The following is a 25,356-nucleotide window of genomic DNA, read 5'->3' as shown; positions in this document are numbered from 1 at the left end:
AACCCTGTCCCTGACAACCATGTCACTCATGTCTGTTTGCTGTTAGCCAGCTATAGTTTGTCAGTGCAGTCAGTAATGTAGCAGATTGAAAGGTAAACATCAGAGCATCAATGGTGCGGTGGTGGATTGTGTGTGGTGAGTGTTGATTTCACGCTTCGCTGTTACCTAGTTGGTGAGACACAATGCTGGAAAGTAAATAAAGTCCATCTTTTACTCTCCGTGGCAATGAGCTTACAGCTAACTAGCTAACCACGTAGCTACTTTCACACCTTGTCAGCGTGTAAACATGTATTCACTGTTTTGTTCAGTATTCACAGTTTGGTGTCCACTTCAACCGAACAGTTACAGTCGTTGCATTTATAAAATGTAATATTTAAAAGTCTGGTTTTCCAGACATTAAAATAGGATACGTAATAAAAGTAGATTTAATATATAGTATATTTGCCCTGTATAAATAATAATATATAGGAACTGTATCTAAAATAAATGAGGGGTGATAAATACTAATACAACAGGCTGGAAAAATAGAATTTATTCATTTTAATATTCTATATATATATATATATATATATATATATATATATATATTTTGAATGTGTTGAAACCTGACACCGGAAGACGCACCATAAAAATGGCACCCTTAGAACGGTTTCATGCTGAAGAGCCGCTTAAGTTTTATTTCTCTCTCGTAAATGTAAACGAGTGTAAATGCCAACACCATCATATATGTCGAAAGGACTGAAGCCTGTCAACCAAAACATGAGCTCATTGATGTCATTAAATGAGTCTGCTTTTTTATTCCATCAGTTACTCCTGGTCGGAAGCTGCAGTATTTATTTAGTTTATTCGTAGGGTTACGTCCTACATATATTTAATGGTGCAACACTCAAATATTTAGTAGAGCGTAAATTGTGACTTAGTGCCCATTTACGCCACAACTAGGCTAAGTTGTAACGTACGTAAAGCTGGTGCAACCGGCCCCTGATGTTTATTTAGCTATTTATTTTATTTTTATTTATTCTTTATTTTAATGGTCAGCATTTGACTGATACTAAACAGTACTGATGTTTATTTAGCTATTTATTTTATTTTTATTTATTATTTATTTAAATGGTCAGCAATTGACACACTAAATATACAGTACTGATTTTTATTTAGCTATTTATTGTATTTTTATTTATTCTTTATTTTAATGGTCAGCAATTGACTGATACTAAACATACAGTATTGATATTTATTTTATTTATTCTTTATTTAAATGGTCAGCAATTGACTTATACTAACAGTATTGATGTTTATTAAGCTATTTATTTTATTTTTATTTATTCTTTATTTTCTCAGTGTTCATTTCTAGATTTGTTGACAATGTATAATAATAATGTCAAATATTCTTTGATAAACATACTTAAGAAAGCAGCCTTCTGAGTACCTTTGCATAGTCATATCGGTGCAAAATCAGTGCACAATCCACATAGAAAAGGTCCATTTTCATTCCAGCTCAAAAATTAGCTATATCGGTCACCATATCGGTAATCGGTGAATTTTCCCTCTCTAAGATCGGTATCAGTCTCAAAAATCCCATATCAGTCGGGCTCATGTAGTATCATGATACCACATGTTAGCGTGTTCATTCTTAACTATTTATACAAATACAATGTAATACTTTTCAAATTAACCAAATCTACAAAATGCAAATCTAGTTGCAATGCTGCATGGGATTCTGAGTTTGTCATAGCAAACGTGATGACTCATGACGTATTGAATCATAATGTGTGTGTCACTGGGTGTTTCTTATCGTAAAGAAAATCGGCAATACGCAGCTTTATTAAGATGAGAGAGGTAAAGTTTTATGTGAGGTAAAGATGGATCGAAGTGAACAAAAAGGTAGAGTGTCGTCTTCCCATTATACACTGCAACAAAATACATTTTTGATTTGGCTTGTTTTCCAAAATAAATATCTAAAACTCTTTTAAAAATGTGTTATGAGAATGTTGAATATAATATAAAAAATTCAAATATTTTAAAATATCTAAAAATCCTTACAAATAAATAAATATATAATAATGATAATAGGATTTTTGCAGTGATTTTTTACCGAATTAAACAAGCTTATTTTTCCTTTAATTCAGTAAATGTCATTGAGGTATTTTTAAAAGATGATTTTGTCCTTTATTGTTTGTAAGCACATTTAAGCACTTTTAACCTTCTAACTTGGGGCACAAGCTGAATAGTCGGTTGAGAGCTAATGATCAATCATTGCAATAATCATTAGATAATTTACAAAGTACTTCATGGAACCAGTTTAAAGGCAAAATATTCTGAACAGGCTACTTTTAAACACTTTTGAATTTTTGTTTTTACTTGCCAGACTTTTGACTGGCAAGTAGACTTGCCACGATATCATAATTTTCACACCGGTGCGGTGTTCACGTTCAAACCAACTAACACCGGTATTACAGATGGCTGGACGCTTGGGGGTACTATGGGGTCATTTTCGTTAAGCAATAGCCTACACAATAACACAAGGCCACTTGATTTCAAATTTTTAACTTTATATTTTATTATATTTTTATATTATTTTAACTAAAAATTCAAATGAAACTGAAAAAAAATTAAGTGCAAAAGAAAAATTGCTTTTCAACTGTTGTGAAGGGCAACATCTCTTTGGCAACGAACCTATTTCATTCGTGCATTCTCTCCATCATGGGCTACTGGTCGGGTATTTCGTTGTCCAGGCAAATACATCACTTCTTGTGGGTTTAATGTTGGTATTTTATTACCTTTCATCCCTGGACCCAGTTTACCTTCTTAGGAAGAGTAATGACTTTGAATGTGTGAATACATTTTTTTATTCCCTCCTTGGAATGGGTGACATCCAAGAAATATGTTCACAATCTTTTTTTTTATAATCAATTACATCTTCAATCTCCTGGCTGAGGGATCGGTGAATATTCTTGCTTTAGTGATTTTGCATTGAAAATTACATTCATTTATTTAAAAAATGAAAAACTTAAACCAAAAAGGCATTTCTAAATTCAATTTGCACTTCAAATGAAACGAAAAAGCTATTAAAATAACGAAGTGGTAAAAAAAAAAAAAAAAAAAAAAAACCATATATAACCACCTTTCCATCTGCCATCATGCAAGTATCCATCTATGACAACAGGCGGCAAATTACTAATAAAAATTAAGCTCTAAAAACAATTATAAATGTAAACATAATAATTATAATGATCACTGAAATACAAATCATGGTTTGAGGTGAACATGTTTTTGTATTATTTTATGATTTAATCACAGATGTATAGGATATATATAAAGTGACCCTGCAGAGTTGTGCTCACAACAAACTACTTTGTAGAAATAAAGCCAACTGAACTCAAAGCACCTCCTGAGCTAAGGTGGACTGAGGTCATTTGCAGCATTCTCATAATGATACTATTCTTCCAAAATAAAATTCAGAAGATTGAAACAAAGAGTGAGAACCCTTTACATACGTGTGTTCCAAGAGACTGCACGTCTCCGAACAAAGAGCGCGTCAGACATGCGCATAGATGGCTTTTCTGTCATCTGTTCTTAAAAATATAATAAAGTGTTTCTCTTCAAGCGCATCTGTGTGTCTAACAGCATTTCTTGTGTCATTCTGAATCCAAGATGTCTTACAGTTACCTATATATATATAAAGATGGCGCCACAGATGGCTGCTTCGGTGTGGAGCTCTCTAGCGTTTTTGCTACTTTTGTTTGTTTGTCATGTTTTTTGTCACTGTTTCCCGATCAGTTTCACCAGGGATGAACTGCTGAATATTTGGCAGAGCATACCTTATAATTTTTGCCGGTGTTTGATTATTCTGATATTTTATTAAACATCTTAGTTGGAGCCACAGCGGTGTTCTACAAGTTCTGTAGAACTTCTTCTGCTCACTAGGGCGGCAACTAACGTTTATTTTGATAAACGACTAATCTAATGATTATTAGAACGATTACTCGACTATTCGGCGATTATTGCAATGATGAATCATTAGCTCTTAACCGATTATTCAGCTTGTGCCCGACTTAAAAGTTTGTATTAAACTTGCTTGCTAACAATAAAGAGGACAAAATCATCTTTTAAAAGTACCTCTAAATGAAATTCAATTAAAGGAAAAAATACTTTGTTTAATTCAGTAAAAAAACAATTACTGCAAAAAATCCTATTGTTATCAAGTGTTTTTGTCCGGTTTTCCATTTAAAATTGTCTAAAAATTCTTAAGATACATTTGCTTGAGAAGAAATATTTAAGATATTTAGACTTGTTTTAAGAGAATGTATCTTAAATATAAGTGTATTTTGTATATAAGTGTATTTTTTCACTTGGTTATACTTCTGCGAGTGCTGTAAAGACAAAATATGCTTATATTCAAGATCTATTCTCTAATATCAAGTCTAAATACCTTAAATGCTGCTTCTCAGGTGAATGCATCTTTTTTAAAGATTTTTTTTTATATTTTTAAATATTTGTATTTTTAATATTATATTCAACATTCTCAGATAATAATTTCTTCTGCAGTATAGCTTCTAAAGTAAATGTACGAGTTTTAGATATTTATATTGAAAAACAAGCCAAAACAAATCAAAAACGGTATTTTGTTGCAGTGTATAATGAGGCGAAGACTACCCTCTCTCACCTTTCTGTTCACTTCAATCCATCTTTAACTCTCCAAAAAAAAAAAAAAAAATAAAACTCATATTAATAAAGCTGTGTATTGCCAGTTTTCTTCACAATAATAAACACACAGTGACGCATATACCCTGGCGGCCAAAAGTTTGGAATAAAGTGGCATTCAACTGATCACAATGTATAGTCAGGACATTAATAAAGTGAAAAATTAAAATACGCTGGCTACCACACCTGGAGTTCGCTGGTTCGAATCCCAGGGCGTGCTGAGTGACTCCAGCCAGGTCTCCTAAGCAACTAAATTGGCCCGGTTGCTAGGGAGGGTAAAGTCACATGGGGTAACCTCCTCGTGGTCGCTATAATGTGGTTTGTTCTCGGTGGGGCGCGTGGTGAGTTGAGCGTGGTTGCCGCGGTGGATGGCGTGATATAGCCTCCTCACGCGCTATGTCTCCGTGGCAACGCGCTCAACAAGCCACGTGATAAGATGCGCGGGTTGACTTCTCGGACGTGGAGGCAACTGGGATTCGTCCTCCGCCACCCGGACTGAAGCGAATCACTACGCGACCACGAGGACTTAAAAAGTCATTTAGGACATCTACTTTGTGTATGACATGAGTAATTTTTCCAGCAATTGTTTACAGACAGATTGTTTCACTTTTAATTGTGAATTAAAACCATATCACAATTCCAGTGGTCAGAAGTTTACATACACTAAGTTAACTGTGCCTTTAAGCAGCTTGGAAAATTCCAGAAAATGATATCAAGCCTTTGGGCAATTAAGCAATTAGCTTCTGATTAGGGATGGGCATTCATCAATAATTTGGTATTTGAATATTTAAGCTAATAAAAAACGAATACTCGAATATTCTATTATTTAAATAAAGGTAATTAGTGAGAAAGAGACATTGTAAAATAATTTGTCAAAGGTTGCATCACCATTCAAAAAAAAAACAAGCTTCTAATTACATCTGAAACAAGCATTTATTATGTCCTGTTTTTTTGTTGAAAACATTTAAACAAGCAATGCATGAAAAAAAATATATATACAAATGTACAGAATGAAAGCATTTAAGCTCATGCAAAGTGAAGAAAAAGAAACCGCTAATAAAGTAGACTGACGCAATTAACATACAGGAAATCTATAAATACTCAGCATATACTAGTTATGTTTATATTGTATCTCATGTGATGTTTTTGTTGAGAAAAACAAGCATATCCACATGCTCAGTAAACTATACTCATTTATACACACCAGTTTAATTGATGGAATGACCCTCCGCTAGCAACATCTTTCTCGGATGCCATGTTTGTTGTTTACAGAAGCGTCGCGGGGATTACGTTGCAACAGGGACGCTACTTTCTGATGAGTTGCACATATACGGGAGTAAAGACTACACCGCTTATCCAGTACATTTAAACAGGAACCCAGCTTTCTCGCAGTAAGCCACATTCTCACAATAACCCGCTTTTTGGTGTCCATCTAAACATACTGGCAGAACGGTTTGCACATCAAATGTGATCAACTTGTATCCACACTCAACAGCGTCACCCAGTGCATTGTTATAACTGTGAGTTTTAGTTTGTGTGTTCAGGATTTAACATGCATCTCACTATATATATAGGCCAACAAAGCAAAACTTTGTGAAATTCTAATAGTATTTATACTTTTCGAATACTTATTGCAAAACGAATACTCGAGTATTCAACTACTCGTGCACATCCCTACTTCTGATAGACTAATTGGAGTCAATTGGAAGTGTACCTGTGGATGTATTTTAAGGCCTACCTTCAAACTCAGTGCCTCTTTGCTTGACATCATGAGAAAAATCAAAAGAAATCAGCCAAGACCTCAGAAAACAAAAATGTGTACCTCCATAAGTCTGGTTCATCCTTGGAAGCAATTTCCAAATGCCTGAAGGCACCACGTTCATCTGTACAAACAATAGTACAGCCATCATACCATTCAGGAAGGAGACGCATTCTGTCTCCTAGAGATGAACGTAGTTTGGTGCGAATAGTGTAAATCACTCCCAGAACAACAGCAAAGGACCTTGTGAAGATGCTGGAGGAAACAGGTAGACAAGTACCTATATCAACAGTAAAACAGGTCATATATCGACATAACTTGAAAGGCTGCTCAGCAAGAAAGAAGTCACTGCTCCAAAACCACCATAAAAAGCCAGACTACAGTTGCAAGTGCACATGGGGACAAAGATCTTACTTTTTGGAGAAATGTCCTCTAATTTGATGAAACGAAAATTTTACCGTTAGGCCATAATGACCATCATTATGTTTGGAGGAAAAAGAGTGAGGCTTGCAAGCCGAAGAACACCATCCCAACCGTGAAGCATGGGGGTGGCAGTATCATGTTGTGGGGGTGCTTAGCTGCAGGAGAGACTGGTGCACTTCACAAAATAGATGGCATCATGAGGAAGGAAAATTATGTGGATATATTAAAGCAGCATCTCAAGAAATCAGCCAGGAAGTTAAGCTCTGTCGCAAATGGGTCTTCCAAATGGACAATGTTAAACAATTTGACCCAAGTTAAACAATTTAAAGGAAATGCTACCAAATACTAACAAAGTGTTTGTAAACTTCTGACCCACTGGGAATGTGATGAAATAAAAGCTGAAATAAATCATTCTCTCTACTATTATTATGACATTTCACATTCATAAAATAAAGTTGTGATCTTAACTGACCTAAGACAGGGAATGTTTTCTACGATTAAATGTCAGGAATTGTGATAAACTGAGTTCAAAAGTATTTGGCTAAGGTGTATGTAAACTTCTGACTTCAACTGAGATTAGATTAGGATGGATAGATAGATAGATAGATAGATAGATAGATAGATATAGATTTTATATATATATTAGTGCCGGTCGGCCGATATTATCGGCCAACATTACATCTGTGAAAGGCTATCGGTATCGGCGTATATGTTTACCGATATGCGCAGATATTAATCTTTTTTTTTTTTTTCAGAACATATAATGCAGAAAACAATGACTGAATTGGTGTCATAATGTAGTTTGTCCAGCAGAGCACGCTCTGACTCCACAGTTTACAGAGCTGGCTGATGGTGGCTCTGCAGACAGGGCGGAGTTAAGCGGTGCGGAGTTGAGCGGTGTCTCGGTAAGTTGCAAATTAGTTTGTGAAATACATACTGGAAAGTTAAAAAACAATGACCCCATCATTTTCCCTTTTCAATATAACTAATTTAACATTAACCGTCCCTGACATCCATGTCACTCATGTTTATCACATTTGTTTGCTATGTTAGCCAGCTATAGTTTGTCAGAGCATCTTTTTGCAGCTCAGGTGCGGTGGTGGATTGTGTCTGTTGAGTGTCGGTTTCCTGCTACGTTGTCACCTAGTTGGTGATGAGTTGCCACAGTATGCAATAGACTGGCATGTCTCAAGGTCAATATTAGGTCAAAAATGGCAAAAAAGAAACAGCTTTCTCTAGAAACTCGTCAGTCAATCATTGTTTTGAGGAATGAAGGCTATACAATGCTTGAAATTGCCAAAAAACTGAAGATTTCATACAAAGGTATACACTACAGTCTTCAAAGACAAAGGGCAACTGGCTCTAACAAGGACAGAAGGAGATATTTAAGGCCCAGATGTACAACTACAAAAGAGGATAAGTACACCAGAGTCTCTAGTTTGAGAAATAGACGCCTCACATGTACTGAGCTGATAGCTTCATTGAATTCTACCTGCTCAACACCAGTTTCATGTACAACAGTAAAGAGAAGACTCAGGGGTGCAGGCCTTATGGGAAGAATTGCAAAGAAAAAGCCACTTTTGAAAGAGAAAATAAAAAAGAAAAGAGTGGGCAAAGAAACAGACATTGGACAATAGATAATTGGAAAAGAGTGTTATGGATCTTAACCTCATTCAGCTTTTGTGGGATCAGCTAGACTGTAAGGTGCTTGAGAAGTGCCCGACAAGACAGCCACTTCTATAGCAAGTGCTACAGGAAGCGTGGGGTGAAATGTCACCTGAGTATCTGGACAAACTGACAGTTAGAATGACAAGGATCTGCAAAGCTGTCATTGCTGCATGTGGGGGATTTTTTGATGAGAACTCTTTGAAGTAGTGGAAAAAGTGAAGCGCTGTGAATACTTTCCAGATGCACTGTAGCTGTTTGTGAATGTTAAAATGTCTGCAAAGTTTCAAAAAACAAAGTGCACGACAAATGGAGTTATCGACTCCCAAAAGAAAGAACCAATTCTGAACACCTGAAACGAGTCGTTAGTAAATCCAGACTTACTTCCTGTACTAACCTACGTAATTGGCTGCTCGCGAACAGCTTTGACCCTCCCCTCAAACACTACACTAAACGGTAGACCAATCACAACAGACTGGGACATCTGACCAATCAGAGCAGAGTAGGCTCCCTGAAAGGAGGAGTTTAGAATGAATCCTTTAGAACGGATCATTGAACGAGTCGTTTTTGACACTGGGGAAAAAAAAGGTAATGCTGCCATTTAAATTGAGCAAATTAAAGTGTTTTTTGACCTTGGATGCATGTAAATCTATTGTATGAGACCTTTAAAACAAAATTAGGCATGTTTAAAAACCATAAAAGGTGCTCTTTAAAACAACCTGCCTAATATTGTGTAGGTCCCCCTCGTGCCACCAAAACAGCGCCAACCCGCATCTCAGAATAGCATTCTGAGAAACTATTCTTCTCACCACAACTGTACAGGGTGGTTATCTAAGTTAACGTAGACTTTGTCAGTTCGAACCAGTGTGGCCATTCTCTGTTGATCTCTCTCATCAACAAGGTATTTCTGTCCACAGAATTGCAGCTCACTGGATATTTTTTGTTTTTGGCACCATTCGGAGTAAATTCTAGAAACTGTTGTGTGTGAAAATCCCAGGAGATCAGCAGTTACAGAAATACTCAAACCAGCCCGTCTGGCACCAACAATCATCCATGCGATTATCTAATCAGCCAATCGTATGGCAGCAGTGCAGTGCATAAAATGATCAGGAGCTTCAGTTAATGTTCACATCAACCATCAGCATGGGAAGAAAATGTAATCTCAGTGATTTGGACCGTGGAATGATTGCTGGTGCAATCACAATATAAAACACAATATTAGGCAGGTGGTTTTAATGTTGTGGCTGATTGGTGTACATATAAGTTTTCATATAAATGTTTTCAAGCAATATAGTATGCAAGATTGTACATTTTATTTTCATATTTCACTTTTGATCCTTTTATTCACATTTTAGCTTGTGTACAAAGGTACAAATTTCACATTCTATCAATTTATATTATGTCATGAATTTGCATTTTTAATAATGATACAAGCTGTTGTCACCATTTGAAATTTCATACAAATTTTTTAAAATACTCAAGGTTGGAAGATAATGAAAAAATTATTAAGAATTATAAGTGTTACTATATCAAAACTATTCAAAAAAATAACGTTTTTTTTTTACCAAACCCTTGCATAGATGTGGCACAAGCCTATGTTACATTTTTTACAGTGTTTTTTTGAAGTGAAAATATTTCACAATGTATGATTGTGCCTTTGAAATATTTATGTATTTACACATTATTACACTTTCTACATTTTGTAATATGTTTGTTTATTGTGCGATTTACATTGAGTTTACACTAAAATGTATAACAAGCGCTAAAATGGTACGGTCACTTTAAGAGAAAGTTCAGCGAGCAAGTGTTTACGGTTGAATGAGCGCAGCACACATTAATGAGAGAAAAGTTGCACGGTGGTTTTTAACTCATCTGTCCGATGTATGTTTAGAAATAATGTTCCTTTTTATATTTTTGATCACTAACTGATTGTAAATAACAAAGGATTTTAAAAGAGACATGAAATGAAAATGTGGTGCCTGGATATCGTCTTTGGACACAAAATACACGGAACGAAGCAAAAGGAAACTTTGACTTGTATAATGTGTATGACATGCTTGTATAAATATTTATTGTACATGTTCTCAAATGCAAATCCTACAAGCTCTCGAGTTTTGCAACACTTTTACCCTCTAACAGACGTCAAACAGGCGCATTCCTGGTCTGTACTATGCTTTAAAACAGAGAATGTTGTGAAAACAGTCCAGGGAAAAGTTTAACCAAAGTCAGAGTTGATGTCATTAAATGCACTGACAATGCCATTTCATGGCTAGGCTAAAGCGATAGTGACAGTGCGATCACAACAGATCCAGACCCGCTGCAGCCAAATAAGTTACATTTCCTTCAGAGTGCGCTCTCACAAGACACAACAAGCTGTAAAAGATGAAGCTGAAAACAGCTTCTTAAATCGCAGGCTTCCTATTCAGTAAAAGGATCATGACGCTCAAGTTCTTCTTCGCCACTACACAACTCAAGCTCTGGCGAGCCAGTGGCTAACAAAATACATATTTTAGTTGCATAGCGCGAAATTTGGTCGCATATGCGAGTGATTTACTCACTATGTAGAGGGCTCCTTTGACTGATGTTTTCATCTGTTTGTGTAAGCTTATGTGTTTGGCCGGCTGACATACATTATGTTGTGAAAAATTTTACAAAAGTTGCTTTGAACTATATGTCACAGGACCTTTCGGATGATTATACATATTTTTTTTCAAAAACTAAAAAACGTGATTGATTTTCTGGAAAATACGGCAGGCCTCGACATTAATGCTTGTCCATTTGTCCGGGACAAGTGGAATTTTGAACGGGCAAGTTAAAGAGTATTTTACTTGCCCAACCGAACAAGTAGTCTGATTAAAACCTCAATAACAAAAACTAGCTCAATCGCTCGGGATTGAGCACAATTTGAATAATTCCAGCATGTTTCACGTTCCTTCTGCTTTTGTGTTCCATGGAAGAAAGTTATACGAGTTTGGAACACGAGGATGAGTAAATGACAAATTTTTCAATTTTGGGGTTAACTATCCCTTTAACTTTTGGAAGTGCCATCAAATTATAAGCCCAGAAATCAAGGGGAAAAATAACCTGTCTTTTATTACTTCTGGTTCATTCATCACACTGGAAATGGAAGGTCAAGTATTTGCTCATTTTGGCAAATATTAGGGGTGCAGCAATCGATCAGCCACTGTTCTAAATCGGTCAATCTTCATCTTAAGTCTGTGATCGGCAATCGGCCGATCTTCCCTAGAATCAGGGCCAATCTTTTTTGTAGCATGCAGGGAATCATACATACACTGCTACTCTAATGAATGAGCACTTTTTCAGCCCTTGATTCATGATAGTGTAGTCTCTGGAGGGTGAATCGTTGGCAATTCTAAGTATTCACGAATGTAAACTTTCAGACATGCTGTTATTCAGATGAATACGAAGGTTTGTTTTTAAAAATGTGTAAGAATTACACATGTATGAATATTAAAGTAATTCTGACTCGTTGCACTGTGAGCATGGATAGGATAAAGGCTACGTTCAGACTGCAGACAAAAGTGGCCCAAATCAGATTTTTTTTGCTCATATGTGACTCAGATCTGGGGGTTTTTTCATAACAGTTTGAACAGCACAAACCAAATAGAATCTGATCTTTTCGATTCTGATTTGGGCCACTTCCATATGTGGTCCTAAATCCAATACAGGTCTGATTTTTTGCAATGCGACCTTAGTCTGAACAGTCATATCGGAATTCACGCGACTTTTACGTCACTCTATATCGACATTCGGGAGTCATTCCAAACATTTGCCATTCAAAGAACGGCAGTTCTTTGGTCATTCGGTGAACAGGGAAGACATCTGTGAAGGTAGTCAGTGGAGGGAGAGTGAGGTGTTAGAACTCTTAAGTATTTGGGGTGACAGCTCTATACAAGCAAAGAAGTAGCAGCCATTGCTCCACAAAAAGCCATAATTAAAAATGATGCTCTCTTTTTCCTCATGCTCATCATCCTTATCGCCTGCTCACGAATTCGCTGGCTTCCGCTGCACATCACCTTATAAATGAACGTGTAAATGCTGACTTCAGTGGCCTCCATCTTTACTTCCGTATGACAGCGTGTTGCGTGTGACGTCTTTGTTATTGTTCTTTAGCGCATGCGGGTTAGTTCAGGACTGTGACCAGTTCACACTGGAATCTGATATTGGCCACATTTAAAAAATAATGTGAACAGACAAACAAATAATCTGATCTGAGCAATAAATCCGAATTGAGCACCAAGGCTTGCAGTGTGAACGTAGCCAAAGAGACTGCAAACGGGTATAAAAACTAATTAAACAACAAATAAACAGGCATATCCAAACCTGAGTATACGGGATGTAACGCGAGTCATGACAATCAGACGTTGTGTTGAGCGATACAGACCGTTTGAGCGATCATGAGCACTTTCAGCTTCACTCCCTTCAATATGCTCACTTGTGGTGTCAATCAAACATGCGCGCACTCCAGGTGCTCTCAGTATCTCATCAGTCACTCATCTCAGCGCTATTCTGTGAGGATCCCAATTTAAATCAGATTAATGTTGGTCACATTACCACTAATAACAGCAATTACATTTTAACCATAACGGCACTGTGTCTACACGCATTTGCTAAATAATTAGTGATTTGTGTTACAGCAAAATGCCAAAGACAGTAAACAAATCAGAGATATTAATGATTACTCACTGGAGCAGTTTTAGCTTGTAATTGATATATTTTTCTTATTTTTGAACGTATCTCTTCTGTGTGTGATGCTCTCATGGTTTTTACTGCTTACCAGCAAGTCACAATGACCTTTTGATATTGACAACAGAACTATTCATAACGGTTTCAAAACAAATAAAATGTTAGCAATTCACAATTAATGTAATTATGTAATTTTGGTAACTTTATAAAAAAAGGTTCCATTCGTTAACATTAGTTAATGCATTAGGTAACATGAACAATGAACAATATATTTTCACAGCCTTTAACCGTAATGTTAGTTAATAAAATTAAAATTGTTCATTGTTAGTTCATAGTGCATTAACTAATGTTAACTAATACAACTTTTGATTTTAAAAATGTAATAGTATATGTAACTAACATTAAGTTCATTAGTTCATGTTAACTTCAGTAATGTTGTTAAATAATGTTAACAAATGGAACCTTTTGTAAAGTGTTAGCAGAATTTAACTGTATGGAGCATAAAAATTTAACTGCACAATATAACTTTCAAAAGTGTGGCAAAGGGTACTTTTTAAAAAATCAGTATCGGCTGATCTTAGTGTTAAAATAAAACAACAAATCTGAGATCGGTATCTGCCTCAAATTTCCTAATCGGTGCACCACTAGCAAATATTGTTGGTCGTCTAGTTATTCTGTGCATACAAACATTTTGCACAGTGTGCACCCTCATACTAAATACTGCAGAAAAAGCAAGTGTAGTATGGTTGTATGCTATTCTGAACATAGCCCAAGACTTAATAAAGTCTGTTTGCTAACTGAAATCATGCCAAAGCTGAGAGAATGCACTGAAAACAGAAGTGAAAAATGTATCAATCATCAAAAAGAGAAACTGAAAGTTTGCTGGGAGCACTACACACAAACAGAACTCCACCCAAAAGAACTGCGATTCAGATCATAAAAAGTTCATGATCTTACCCGATCCTGTTCGTGGGGCAGCAGACGCACTGGTGGCAGAGAATCCAGAGATACACACCCTGTCCCGTCATTATGAGAACTCCTGCTTACCAACCGGAAGAGTGGGCCTTGCTTTACAACCCGCCCGTGAGCGACAGCTCGCTTCAGTGCCAGCCGGAGCTGCTGGTGGAAAAGGCCTGGCGCCATAGAGCCACTGCCAGATAGAAAACCTGCAACATCAGCCTGGCATTTCAGAAAGCGTTCAATGCTCTTCAAAGAAGATCCACCTGGTTCGTGAAGCCCCTCCAGAGAGCGCTTGATTAGCTTGTTCCAGTCCAAACCAGGTTTTTTGGTGGAGCTAGAGGTGCAAGAACTCCCTCCACCTCCTGCCACCCTGGGCTTTGGGAGCGCTAAACGTCCAGGGTTATCAGGGTCCTTATAAGAGTTGAGGCCCTTGTTGGACACCTTGAGTACAGAGCCATCTTTAACACTGAGCTCAAGGTGCTCCAGGACCGTCTTGCGGTCAAGCCCATGGGATATTGACACAGCATTGCAGATACGCTCTTCAGACGGCCGCTGCTTTTGTTTTTTCACCTTTTTGATGGCTTCCAATATCCAAATGGTGTATAACGGGTTAGCCAGCTTCACCATGGTTGCTGCAATACCGTTGGGCCAAGGCCCAACACACTTTTACAACCGTTAGGAAGCACCCAGTGGCCTCAGCCCTGGCGCTGCCTTGTCCTCCACCTCCTCCTCCTTGTTTTTCGTCTAGGAGGCTATCCTTTGTCCCGGGGTGATGCAGAAAGTCTCCTTGTGCCTAAGCAGAAGCTGTTAGAGAGGGAGCAGATCACCATAGCATAGGCTCCTTAAACCCACCCCCCCAACCTAAAACAGATCCCACTATCCCAGTGACCCTTCTGCGTGAAGGGTGGCCACACCAAAGCAAAGAGGGAAGCTATGCAACTGGCAGACACAGCACTTACTCCAAGAGAAAACAAAATTGCAAGACACTTTTTCCCTTTAGGCCAGCTGAAAAGAGCCTTTGCCGTCTTATTTACTGCCCGTCTCAACAGTCAGTCGGGTAGAATCCTTAGTTCTGGTGCTTAGTGTTTTCTGTTTAGATGGAGCATCTTTGTGAAGAATTATGGGACTCAAGCAGCTTCAAGTGTAAGAATATAGTTCAGTAGTCCAGTCCTTCCTTGATGGCCCTCGTCTCAACTTGTACTAACTCTGCTGGAACAGGTGGTCCAGAACAGATCCCTCAGTCCAGGCTGAACATCCACTAAATATTCTTTAAAAGCACCTGCAACCTGTACACAAAGAGGATGGATCAGAGTAAGAAACACCATACAACAAATAAAGATGTTGCAATGAAGTAAAAACTAAAACAGCAAAACACAAAAAAAAAAGTTAAGAGCAAATGTCACAAACCCCCTCAATAAATGCCAACACATCTGAGTATCTACTGCACAACAGCAGTGAACTAGAACTTCACACTACGCTTCAGAAAAGTGCAACAAGAGCAGGCATATTTTAAGTTCTGCATTTAGACAACAAACAGTCAAATTGGCTTCAGTTTAAGTACAAGCTAAATGTAATAACCTAGTAACTAACACCCATGTCAACAGAAACTAAATCAAAACAATATGCAGCAACAAGACATCCCTTGGAAAACTCAACAGTTCTAATCACATAAAATAGTTTATTGCACTTATTACACTCTATGCTCATACTGAATAGCCTTATGCTAAGAATGACTGAAGCATAATTTTTAATAAGGTTATAAGATTGAGATAAAATAAAACCAGCACAGTTTATACGCAACCCTGTCTAAAACAATCTCAAAACATCATAAAATGTCAATTTTGGAATGCAATGTCTAGTATTAATTTAAAAACTGAAGTTATGCAACTTCACACCTATGACAGACAGGTGGACACTTGGGATGTCCTTTTAAAATAAGTGTTTATCACAAGTCAAACTGTGGTATAAAAAAATAAATTTAAAAAAGCCACAAAATGTCAACACAAGGCTAGTAGTAAACCAACATCTCAAACTAAAACCCAACACAACACAGCTAGCTATCTGATGAAGCAACAGGACTTGGAACTGGAAAATGTAAACAATATTACAAACAGCAGTTTGTGAATGCTTTAACGTCTGTAAATATGCTGTGTTAGTGGTTATTTGGGTATGATTTGCCTTTCCACGCAATGTAAACTGAAAAGTAAAGAGTCCAGTGTGCACTAAGTGGATGTTAGTAGCTCCCGCACGATCCAAAACACAAGCAACGTGCAGCTGAGGACAATGTTGCCTCCATACCTCTCCTTCCCGCTGTTCTCAAACCAGCGCCTGCGACTTAATCCTCAAAACATATTTTCCCAGCTTGTTCCAGCCTGATATGATGTTAAGAAACACAGCGGCCTAACGAAACACACAATGCCCGGTAACCACTGGCTACCGATGCTAGCGCGCTTCAGCCGTTGAAAAAGAACGCCAATATTCCGCCAACGTTTGACACGGCCGCGCGCTGCCTCAATCTCTGCCTCGGATAACCGCTAGAAAAAAAAATCCTCCCGCGACATGTTCGACTGCTCCTCGGCGCTCCCTCCACCATTTTTATCCTCCACTTCCTTCCCTACTTACTGTAAATCGCCTTTCCTGGACAACCGGAGAGCCTGCGGTAGTGGCGGAGGAGACGAGGCCCGCTGAGAGTAGTAGTTAGGCCTCGGCTAATTCGCTCACTCTGGCGCTCTCCCTCCCACCCCTCCCGCGCGCTTCATCTCCGCGTACCCCCCATTCCCTCTACCTTCTCCTTTCCTGAAAGACAGAAGCACGTTCAGTCCAGCTCGGACTAACGAGCATTTTAAATCCAGCCTCTGATTACGTGCTACTCACCGGAATCTCGGGTCGAGTGGCAGAGGAGAATGTGCCAGAACGCGGTCGAAACACAGACAACAACAAGCCCGACAAATGCAGCCAGAGACCAATGGCTCCACAGCTGACGCCATCTTTGAATGAAACAGGAGCTTTGCGGGTGGGGGAGGGGGAAACAGTCGGCGCTAGGGAGCGTCTGCATCGTGCGAATCAGAGTCGGAGAGGGATGGGAAAAGAAAGGGACTGCAGCGGGAGGAGAGAGAGAGAGGCGGGGGGGATCCGACTGCACATCTGATGGGCGAATGTCCGTTGCGTGCGCGTGAAATGGAAGAAAGGGACAGATGGTAAAGCAGAAAAGAAGAAAAGGTGCGCTCGCTCGCTCGCATGGCGCGATGTGGCACGCTTAGGGAACGTCTGTATTTTGTAGTCGCGACTTGGTAGCGGTTAGACAAATCAATGCAATGGAGTGTGGTTTTAATGTTAGAGGGTATTTAAAGATCAAAGACAGCCACTCTCCACTCCTCCCACCGGGGTTCTGCGCTGCATTGTTGCCATTCTGCTGTTTTCGTGTAAGGGTATGAATCAGTGGATGATACATGTTTTTAATTAGAAATTATAATGCAATTGAGAAGAAGAAAAAACATCTGTGTTTTCTGAGAAAGCAAATGATTATATTTCGGGAATGAGGAACCGCTACATAAACAATGTCTGCTCGAGCTCTCTCACACACACTAGGGAGGATTATGTAAATTTCCCGCAGTGCTGTACGAGCCAGTGATGACAGGTGACCCGCACACCTTTCCCTCCAGTGTTCCACACGAGGGAGGCACCGAAGGTGTTTTCAATTTAACACCCACTCGGGAAATGCGAATCCGTTGCTATAGTGCCATCAGTAGTCAATAATAGAATATTTATGATATTATGTAGTTACATTGTAATTGCTGTAATGTTTGAGCTGCGTGAATACATTAATATTATGAATTTAATGACATTCATCCTTTACTACTGAGGTCATGCTCTACAGTAGAGTTTTTTTTTTTTTTTTTTTTTTTTTTTAAGGAAGGGAAACATTTATAAGTATTAGGGCAGATTAGCCTATAATAACTATTTTAAAATAATTGCAATTGTGTAATCTTGACATTTTAATTGCATTTATTTTTTATGTCTTTTTAAGATTTATTTTTTAGCACATTGTGATGTGCATGTTGTTTGTTTTTAAATGGAGCATCATATACAGTAGCTAATCAAAGCCATTACTATTAATGAAGTTAACCCAACATTTTCTTACCTATTTTTAGACTACATGGGAGCAAGGGGATCCAGTTAACTGTAGACATACAGTGGTGGCCAAAAATATTGGCACCCTTGGTAAATATGAGCAAAGAAGGCTGTGAAAAATATGTCTATTGTTTATCCTTTATAATAGTCTCAGTATATATTGATATTAGATATAATATTCTCTAATGGATGTTTTAACTCATGTGAGTGGTGGTGGTGTAGTGGACTAAAGCACTGAACTGGTAAGTGGAAGGTTGTTGGTTCAATCCCCACAGCCACCCCATAGCCACCCCATTGTGTCCTTGAGCAAGGCACTTAACTCCAGGTTGCTCCAGGGGGATTGTCCCTGTAATCAGGGCACTGTAAGTTGTTTTGGATAAAAGCGTCAGCCAAATGCATAAATGTAAATAGCAAACACTACACAAGTTTTATCAACAAAAAAAAAATATACAGGTGCATCTCAATAAATTAGAATGTCGTGGAAAAGTTCATTTATTTCAGTAATTCAACTCAAATTGTGAAACTCGTGTATTAAATAAATTCAATGAACACAGATTGAAGTAGTTTAAGTCTTTGGTTCTTTTAATTGTGATGATTTTGGCTCACATTTAACAAAAACCCACCAATTCACTGTCTCAAAAAATTAGAATATGGTGACATGCCAATCAGCTAATCAACTCAAAACACCTGCAAAGGTTTCCTGAGCCTTCAAAATGGTCTCTCAGTTTGGTTCACTAGGCTACACAATCATGGGGAAGACTGCTGATCTGACAGTTGTCCAGAAGACAATCATTGACACCCTTCACAAGGAGGGTAAGCCACAAACATTCATTGCCAAAGAAGCTGGCTGTTCACAGAGTGCTGTATCCAAGCATGTTAACAGAAAGTTGAGTGGAAGGAAAAAGTGTGGAAGAAAAAGATGCACAACCAACCGAGAGAACCGCAGCCTTATGATTGTCAAGCAAAATCGATTCAAGAATTTGGGTGAACTTCACAAGGAATGGACTGAGGCTGGGGTCAAGGCATCAAGAGCCACCACACACAGACGTGTCAAGGAATTTGGCTACAGTTGTCGTATTCCTCTTGTTAAGCCACTCCTGAACCACAGACAACGTCAGAGGCATCTTACCTGGGCTAAGGAGAAGAAGAACTGGACTGTTGCCCAGTGGTCCAAAGTCCTCTTTTCAGATGAGAGCAAGTTTTGTATTTCATTTGGAAACCAAGGTCCTAGAGTCTGGAGGAAGGGTGGAGAAGCTCATAGCCCAAGTTGCTTGAAGTCCAGTGTTAAGTTTCCACAGTCTGTGATGATTTGGGGTGCAATGTCATCTGGTGTTGGTCCATTGTGTTTTTTGAAAACCAAAGTCACTGCACCCGTTTACCAAGAAATTTTGGAGCACTTCAGGCTTCCTTCTGCTGACCAGCTTTTTAAAGATGCTGATTTCATTTTCCAGCAGGATTTGGCACCTGCCCACACTGCCAAAAGCACCAAAAGTTGGTTAAATGACCATGGTGTTGGTGTGCTTGACTGGCCAGCAAACTCACCAGACCTGAACCCCATAGAGAATCTATGGGGTATTGTCAAGAGGAAAATGAGAAACAAGAGACCAAAAAATGCAGATGAGCTGAAGGCCACTGTCAAAGAAACCTGGGCTTCCATACCACCTCAGCAGTGCCACAAACTGATCACCTCCATGCCACGCCGAATTGAGGCAGTAATTAAAGCAAAAGGAGCCCCTACCAAGTATTGAGTACATATACAGTAAATGAACATACTTTTCAGAAGGCCAACAATTGGACAAAAATGTTTTTTTTTTATTGGTCTTATGATGTATTCTAATTTTTTGAGATAGTGAATTGGTGGGTTTTTGTTAAATGTGAGCCAAAATCATCACAATTAAAAGAACCAAAGACTTAAACTACTTCAGTCTGTGTGCATTGAATTTATTTAATACACGAGTTTCACAATTTGAGTTGAATTACTGAAATAAATGAACTTTTCCACGACATTCTAATTTATTGAGATGCACCTGTATGTGTGGCAGAGTTATTGGTACCCTTTTATTCAATACTTTGTGCAACCTCCTGTTGCCAAGATAACAGCTCTGAGTCTTCTCTTATAATGATTAATGAGGTTGGAGAGCACATGGCAAGGGATCTGAGACCATTCCTCCATGCAGAATCTCTCCAGATCCTTCAAATTCAGAGGCCCACATGATGGACTCTCCTCTTCAGTTCACCCCACAGATTTTCTATGGAGTTCAGGTCAGGAGATTGGGATGGCCATGGCAGAACCTTGATTTTGTGCTCAGTGAACCATTTTTGTGTTGATTTTGGATCATTGTCTTGCTGGAAGATCCAACAGGGCCCATTTTAAGCTTTCTGGCTGAGGCAGTCAGATTTAGATTTTTTTATCAGTTGGTATTTGATAGAGTCCATGATGCCATAAAAACAGCCCCACAACATTAAAGATCCACCACCATATTTAACCATGGCCATGAGGTACATTTCCATATGGCTACCTCTCTGTGTGTGCCAAACCCATCTCTGGTGTTTGCTGCCAAAAAGCTACATTTTTGTTTTATCTGAACATAGAACCCGGTCCCATTTGAAGTTCCAGTAGTGTCTGGCAAACTGAAGACGCTTGAATTTGTTGTTGGATGAAAGCAGATGCTTTTTTCATGAAACCCTCCCAAACAACTTTGTAGTTGATTGTAGTTCTGGAGACTTTCTGACCCCAAAACCCAACTAATTTTTGCAGTTCTCCAGCTGTGATCCTTGGAGAATTTTTGGCCACTTGAACCATCCTCCTCACCATGCGTGGAGACAATATAAACATGCATCCTCTTCCAGGCCGACTCTAAACATATCCAGGTGATTGGAACTTCTATTTTCATTGGAATAGTATTTTCAATGCTTGAGCTATTTATAGCCATTTTCCATCTTGTGAAGCTCAACAACCTTTTGCCGCACATCAGAAATTTTATTCTATGGTCTTACCCATTGTGATAGATGATTAAGGAAATTTGGCTCGTGTGTTACTTCATATTTATACCCCTCAGAAACAGGAAGTCATGGCTGAACAATTTCATGTTCCTTGTCACCCAGGTGTACTAAAAAATTTAAAATATGAATGGGAATATACTTCAGATATATTTTACTCATAAGAATTTCCAGGGGTGCCAATAATTGTGCCACACATATTTTTGACAAAAATATTTTTTTTTTGATAAAACTTGTGTTGTGTTTGCAATTGTTTGGTATCCATTAGAGAATATATTTTTGTGAATATTTTGAATGAAAGATCAAAAGGATAAACAATAAAGACAGATTTTTCAAAGCCTCTTTGCTCATATTTACCAAGCGTGCCAATATTTTTGGCCACCACTGTACTTTACAACATTAAGTTTGGAATGTTGCTGTCATTACTATCAGTTCATGGACACATATTTTATATAAAGAAGGAACTTACTGGAAAGGAACTGAATTCGCTCATAGAAAGAGCTTTCTGTGGTCAAAGCAAATCAAGATTTTTTGTAATGGCTCACCTGTTGGATTCATTTAAAGCTCATCCAGCCCCCAGCAACAGTTAGAGAAAGATCATAATTAGTCATTGGTGATAATTTTTTAACAGTAGCAGTCTTTAAAAAGAAATTACTAGTGGTGCATATATATATAAAAAAAAAAAAAAAGGCCAAAGCAAGCATTTAACTAACGAACTATTAACTAACCAACATCTATCTTTCTTTCTTTCTTTTTCTTTCTGTGTCTGTCTGTCTGTCTTTCTTTCTTTCTCTCTATTTCATTTTTCTTTAATTCCTTCTTCCTCTTTCACCTATCTATCTTTTTACCCTATACGATCTTAGGTTGTCCAGATGTTGCTATATGAATTTAATCCAGCATGTCATAAAGTGAGACTATTGGCAAGATGAAAACGAGGAAGGGACACAATTGTCTTTGTGAGCTTTGAACTTCCCAAAAGGAAGTTCAGAGTGTGATAGCTCTTCCACATACTTCTCACATGGAACCAGATTTTTCAATGAAAAGGTCATATATCTCTAAAGTCTCTTAAGAATGTAACATGGTAGTTCAACAAAAATAAATATATATTACTTTTCCCTAGCAATCTCCAAACAGTTGCACCAAAACCAATTAGAATTAAAAAGCATGAAAACCATTCGGCTTACTCATTCAAATGTACCCATGTTCTGTTTTGTTCTGTCAAATAATAGAGAATATTTTTCTTGAAATGATTAATTTAACTAGTATACAATAATTCTACTGATATATTATCTCAGTTTATATTTATTTATAACTATTATAATTTGTATCTTTTTCCTCTGAAATGCTTGCAGTAAATAAATCACGCAAAATTATATCACGCATGCCTCTTTGTGTGCTAGTTTCTAACTCATCCAGAGTACCATTATAACAGAATAAATACCAGAAAAAATTTTGATTTTAGTTTTGTATGATGATGATGCTTTGCTTGTCACATGAAAGGACTCCTCGGTTTTTCACTATTTGAACTAATAAAGACAGTATTTAAATTAATCTCACTAATGTTGCTGAAATGTGTGAAAACTACATCATATCAACATTCTCAAGCATGCATGGAGGGGATCGGGGCTGTCATGTTCTTGACTGCTACCAGTACTGTCACTACTGAAACACATACTGTGCATATAAAAATAAATAAAGCCATACTATGAGGAGGTAGCAATGGCATCTGACAGACTTTCATACCACTATGTGGGCGAGCTGTAGTTGCACTGCAGCACAGACACTTAATCAAATAAAGATCATCACAGCATACATAATTAAATCATTTAGTTAAACGGTTGAATCATAGTCTCTTTGATAAACCACAAGTCATAAATATGATCAAAGCTTGTTTATTTGGTAAATGAAAAAGAACAGGCATACACTATTTAGTAGAAATAAAAGAGCAGCATAAAAATTTCTGTTGTATTCAATATATGTACGGTGTAATCATTCGTACAGCACTAAATATATTAATATCTACAGCATTATTCAATAAAAAGTTTGGATTTTCTTTTTTTTTTTTTTTGGTTATGTTGAGTTCCAAATCATACACTGAAAAACAGTCCAGTTCTGGTTATGGAAACTTCCTCTGATTTCTACCATTGTGTACTTTGTGTACAAAATAGCACCAGAATTTGGCTGTCACTGCACACTGATGACTCATTCTCTCTCTCTCAAAAATAAAATGTTTTTGGGTGTTCTGACAAGTGTTTAAAGTCAACATGAAACAATATTTGCAACCTATTTTACTGTCCAAATGTGCTGGGGGGTTTTCTTTTCTTATTTAATTTGATCCCCTTTTTCTCCCAATTTGGAATGCCCAATTCCCACTACTTAATAAGTCCTCGATCCGGGTGGCAGAGAACAAGTCTCAGTTGCCTCCGCTTCTGAGACTGTCAATCTGCGCATCTTATCATATGTGCATGACACCGTGGAGACTCCGCAGGAGGTTACCCCATGTGACTCTACCCTCCCTAGCAACCGGGCCAATTTGGTTGCTTAGGAGAACTGGCTGGAGTCACTCAACACACCCTGGATACGAACTCGTGACTCAGGGGTGGTAGTCAGCGTGTTTACTCGCTGAGCTACCCAGGCCCCACTGGGGGGGTTTTCTGAGTGAAACAGAATATTCAATAAGAATACAATCTAGGGTGGGACTTTTATCCATCAGGAATTGATTGTAGTAAAAAATGGGCATTCCATATCAGAACAAAGGCCTTGAGGAGTTCACCCTTGAGAGCATCTTAACGTATTCTAATGCGAGTGCATCTTTTTCAAATTGATAGTTTTTGCTATTATAGCTGTAAATGTTTTTACATTAATGTTAACTGACATTAGATTAATGCGAGCTACTATTGCCAAGCTTTTTGAAAGGCTGCACTGCCTATAATAGAACAACAGCTCTGAAACAACAGCTATTTGGCTTTTGGCTAACATTAACCAATAGCCTGTATGCTTTTGACATTACTTGAAAATGAAAGTCATTTCAAAGGTTTAAGCAAAGATTTTGAATACAAACCAACAAACTTACTAATCTATTGATTTCAAAGAATATTAACTGTCCAATATTTAAAGAAGTGAAGTTAATGCAAGCATTAAAGTTAAAGTTAACCAGCATTAAATCATAACAACCCTTATGTTGTGGACCTGAAACAACCCTCCTTCAAGTTAAAGCAGAATTTTCTGCCAAATTAAGTCAACTCATGTCTACGGTGGCTCAGATATTGACTTTGAGAGAAAAAGAGAGACTCTTTAGAAGGGGGTTGGGGTGGAGGATGACAGTTGTGTCCACCACAGACATCCATGGAACCAGTCATTACTGCTTTTGTCCGTGTGAAGCAGCAAGCTTCCTGCTGGGGATGGCTCACAGCCAATTCTCAAACCCCAACTCCAGTGGCCACACCACTGCTCTCCATTTCTCCATAACACACACTCCTCCCATCCTGGACTGAGGCATACAAAGGAAATTTCCAGGCATATGCAACTGAGAGACTTGGACCCCCCACCCATTTAAGTCTCTGTTGATTGACATTTTAATGTCAATAGGAATTAAAAATAAATAAATAAATAAAAAATAGACAGGAATGTCACTTTGTAAACATTCAGTGCACAAATTAAAATATGTCATAGTGTGATTATTAAACTGCAAAGGCTGCAATTTAATGAAATAATTATACAGTTTTCATGTGTTGTGCACTTCAAAGTGAATGTGTAAAGCCGGTTGCTCATACATTAAAACACCACATCAAAATGATCACTCTTGTAGTAAATGACAGATAGCAGAGCACGCATTTACCTTGAAGCGTGCAGCACATACAAAATATTTATTGAATTAAATCATAGCTTTTTGCAGTTTATAAACACAATGGGACATGTAGTGTTTTGCTTTTCCAGAGGTGTGAAGCTATCTTCAAAAACTTACAGTACAAACTGAAAGGGCTTTACTCCACAAAATAAAAGCTAAA

The 25,356-nt window shown here is 37.9% G+C and overlaps 1 protein-coding gene across 2 annotated transcripts in view; it reads right to left on the bottom strand.

The window, feature by feature from the left end:
- Window positions 1-17,220, bottom strand: part of LOC127437466 (histone acetyltransferase KAT6A-like) — a 70,142-nt gene extending 52,922 nt beyond the window's left edge. The window contains exons 1-2 of one of the 2 annotated variants that reach the window (XM_051692409.1): window positions 17,093-17,220; window positions 14,216-15,504 (exon numbers count right to left, since the gene is read on the bottom strand). In XM_051692409.1, coding sequence (XP_051548369.1) covers window positions 14,216-14,845 — 630 coding nt within the window. In that variant the 5' untranslated portion in view covers window positions 14,846-15,504; window positions 17,093-17,220. Of the gene's footprint in view, window positions 1-14,215; window positions 15,505-16,840; window positions 16,958-17,092 lie in introns of those variants that run through there. The other variant, XM_051692416.1, reaches the window with a different exon arrangement.
- Window positions 17,221-25,356: the final 8,136 nt, after the last annotated feature.

The sequence above is a fragment of the Myxocyprinus asiaticus genome, chromosome 4 (assembly GCF_019703515.2).
Source record: "Myxocyprinus asiaticus isolate MX2 ecotype Aquarium Trade chromosome 4, UBuf_Myxa_2, whole genome shotgun sequence".
Lineage (NCBI taxonomy): Eukaryota > Metazoa > Chordata > Actinopteri > Cypriniformes > Catostomidae > Myxocyprinus > Myxocyprinus asiaticus.
This window is presented reverse-complemented; position numbering and strand designations above follow the sequence as displayed.